The sequence below is a fragment of the Chiloscyllium plagiosum genome, unplaced genomic scaffold (assembly GCF_004010195.1).
Source record: "Chiloscyllium plagiosum isolate BGI_BamShark_2017 unplaced genomic scaffold, ASM401019v2 scaf_11612, whole genome shotgun sequence".
NCBI lineage: Eukaryota > Metazoa > Chordata > Chondrichthyes > Orectolobiformes > Hemiscylliidae > Chiloscyllium > Chiloscyllium plagiosum.
Window position 1 is genome coordinate 16,885 of NW_025214323.1, and position 3,289 is coordinate 20,173.

General features: G+C 47.6%; 1 protein-coding gene across 1 annotated transcript in view; it reads left to right on the forward strand.

Annotated features, from left to right (window-relative positions):
- Positions 1–1,840, forward strand: part of LOC122547865 (latent-transforming growth factor beta-binding protein 1-like) — a gene marked incomplete at its 5' end in the record, with an annotated part of 16,295 nt that extends 14,455 nt beyond the window's left edge. The window contains 3 exons of the mRNA XM_043686438.1: positions 18–170; positions 325–819; positions 1,401–1,840. Of these exons, the coding sequence (XP_043542373.1) occupies positions 18–170; positions 325–819; positions 1,401–1,627 (875 nt within the window). The remainder of the gene's footprint in view (positions 1–17; positions 171–324; positions 820–1,400) is intronic.
- Positions 1,841–3,289: the final 1,449 nt, after the last annotated feature.

Consider the following 3,289-nt stretch of genomic DNA (forward strand, 5'->3'; position numbering starts at 1 on the left):
CCCCTCCACCCTCACAGATGTGCACATGGCTCTCTGTTGGCAGGAGGTGACTGTTAACCTGTTGTGTAAACGACCTTTCCTGGAGAGACAGACCACATACACAGAATGTTGTTGCCGCTACGGAGAAGCCTGGGGAATGGACTGTGCCCTCTGCCCTGACAGGAACTCAGGTAACTCTGACCCCTGACCCTGACCCCGACTACGGACATGTGTCCTATGACCCTACCAAAATGAGGGTCAGCTTTTGGAGAGGATGAGATGGCTGAATGTGAGAATGATGAATGATTGAGTTTCAGACACTAAACTCTCTCTCTCTCTCCACAGAGTATCACAATGAGTTGTGTAATTACCTGAGTGTACCTCTGAGTGAAGATGAGGGCTTTTCTCAAGGGCTGGAATATGAAAACTATGAGCTGCCAATCGGGCCTGAATTCCCTCCAGATTCCCTCAGTCGTTATCGTCCACGAGAGTATGTCCCCATTCCACCCCAGATTGGAGATGGGAGCGATTACAGACTTCCAAACCGCGAGCCGTTCCTGCCACGGGAATCCCTACCTAGGCGCCCACCGTACGACTCCCGCCAGCTGCGCTCTGGGACGGCCTACAGGGGGCAGAGCTTATCCAGCCGGCGTCGCTACCAGCCCCGAAGCAGGCAGCTGGGACAGGGCTACAACACCCGAAGCATCCACACAGGTGTCACTGACTCAGAGTCTGCCCAGCCCTGGCATCACTACCAGCCCCGGGAACCTGTCCGAGCTGCTCCAGAATTCCAATCTCCCAACCTCCCTCTCCTTGTCAGCAGCAATGAGGAATATGACAGTAAGTAATGTCTCCAGTCACTGACACTGACCTATCAGCACGATCTGTCACCCTTGCTCCCCTCACCTCATCTCTCCTTAAATATTTTCACGTACCTCATTCCTGCAACTAAACACAACTAGTCCCCACTCCACTCCTCAATCTCCTTCTCAATCCCCTCATCTCCCCTCCATCCCCCCCAATCCCCTTTCAGTCTCACTCCCCCCAATACCCTCCTCATTCCCATTACTCTCCCCCACCCTCACCCCATTTCTTGCCCTCCTTTCCTCTTACCGCTGCCTTGTCCTCCTCTCAGTCTCTCCTCTGCCATTGGACACAATCTCATGCTTATCCCTGGGTCAGGATTTTTCACAATCCGTTCGGGCTATCACAGTCCGACCACATACAGTTTTTATTTCTGTGGTAAGCTCTTTGCTTCCAGCTGCAGCCGGCACTGAGCTGGATGAAGACGGATGAATGTTCAGGAAATTCCACGTCATTGACAAACGCAGGACAGCTTTAATAATTTACTGGAATTAAATAAGGAATTGTGGAATCCAGATAATAATGTACACACTAACATTGTCCATCTTGATTCTCAGATCAGTTCCAGCGTTATGAGGGTCTGCAAGCTGAGGAATGTGGGATCCTGACTGGCTGTGTGAACGGGAAATGTATCCGTGTCCCTGAAGGGTTCACCTGTCATTGTGATGATGGTTATCAACTCGACATGACCAAAATGGCGTGTGTCGGTATGAGCTCCGGGGCCTGTGTCTGGTGGGGGAATATGGGCCCAACACGGGGTGGAGGAATGATGGGCACACTGTGAGCATTATAGTCCTGGATACAGTAGGGAGATTATGGTCCCAGGGTACAGTGGGTGGGGATATGGGCCCCAGGTGCACTGGAGAGGATATGGACATTGGGTAGGGTGGTTGTGGGCAGTATATAGGCACAGGTACCATGGAAAGGATATGGTCCTGGGTATACTGGGGGGGTTATGGACACAGGGTACAGAAAGAAATGTGAGATTTAGCGATTTTTGAGAAGAATTGTGGCTCAGGTTGATGATATGGATATAAGTTAACTCACTGAGCTTGAAGGTTTGTTTTCAGATGGTTCGTCACCATGACTAGGTAACATCATCAGTGAGTCTCCAGTGAAGCGCTGGTGGTGTGTCCCACCTTTCTATTTATAGGTATTGGTTTCTTAAGGTGGGTGATATCATTTTCGGTTCCTGTTTTCAAGGGAAGGTAGATAGGATCTAAGTCGATGTGTTTATTGATGGAGTTCTGGTTAGAATGCCATGCCTTTAAGAATTCTCATGCATGTCTTTGTTTCACCTGTCCTAGGATGTGTGTGTTGTCTCAGGGAAAGTGTCCTTCTTTGTCTGTATTAATAGAAACTAGTGAAAGTGCGTCATGTCTTTTGGTGACTTGTTGGTGTTCATGTATCCTGGTGGCAAGTTTCCTGCTAGTTTGTATGTTTCTTCTTTTTTACAGTTCTTGTAAGTTATTTTGTAAATTACATTAGTTTTGCTGGTTCATTAGTCACTGTTTAAGTGTGTTAGTAGGTTTGTGGGCTACCATGATGCCAAGGTGTCTGAGTAGTCTGGAAGTCATTTCTGATATGTCTTTGATGTACATTATATTGGACAAACTAGCAGGAAACTTCCCAACAGGATACATGAACACCAACTGACCACCAAAAGACACAACTTACTATCACTAGCTTCCATAAATACAGACAAAAAAGGACACTACTTTGACTGGGACAACACATACATAGAACAAAGAACAAAGAAAATTTACCGCCCAGGAACAGGCCCTTCGGCCCTCCAAGCCTGAGCTGTTCCAAATGTACTGTCTAAACCTGTTGGTCAATCCCTAAGCATCTGTATCCCTCTGCTCCCCACCTACTCATGCATCTGTCCAGACGCATCTTAAATGAATCTACCATGCCTGCCTATAAGACCATAAGACCATAAGACATAGGAGCGGAAGTAAGGCCATTCGGCCCATCGAGTCCACTCCGCCATTCAATCATGGCTGATGGGCATTTCAACTCCACTTACCCGCATTCTCCCCGTAGCCCTTAATTCCTTGTGACATCAAGAATTTATCAATTTCTGCCTTGAAGACATTTAGCGTCCCAGCCTCCACTGCACTCTGTGACAATGAATACCACAGGCCCACCACTCTCTGGCTGAAGAAATGTCTCCACATTTCTGTTCTGAATTTATCCCCTGTAATTCTAAGGCTGTGTCCACGGGTCCTAGTCTCCTCGCCTGACGGAAACAATTTCCTAGCGTCCACCCTCTCCAAGCCATGTATTATCTTGGAAGTTTCTATTAGATCTCCCCTTAATCTACTAAACTCCAATGAATACAATCCCAATTATGAGATAGAATGGAAATTTTCTCTATTCTCAATAGAAAAACTTAAATAACAATGGGGTGGCATGGTGGCTCAGTGGTTAGCACTGCTGCCTC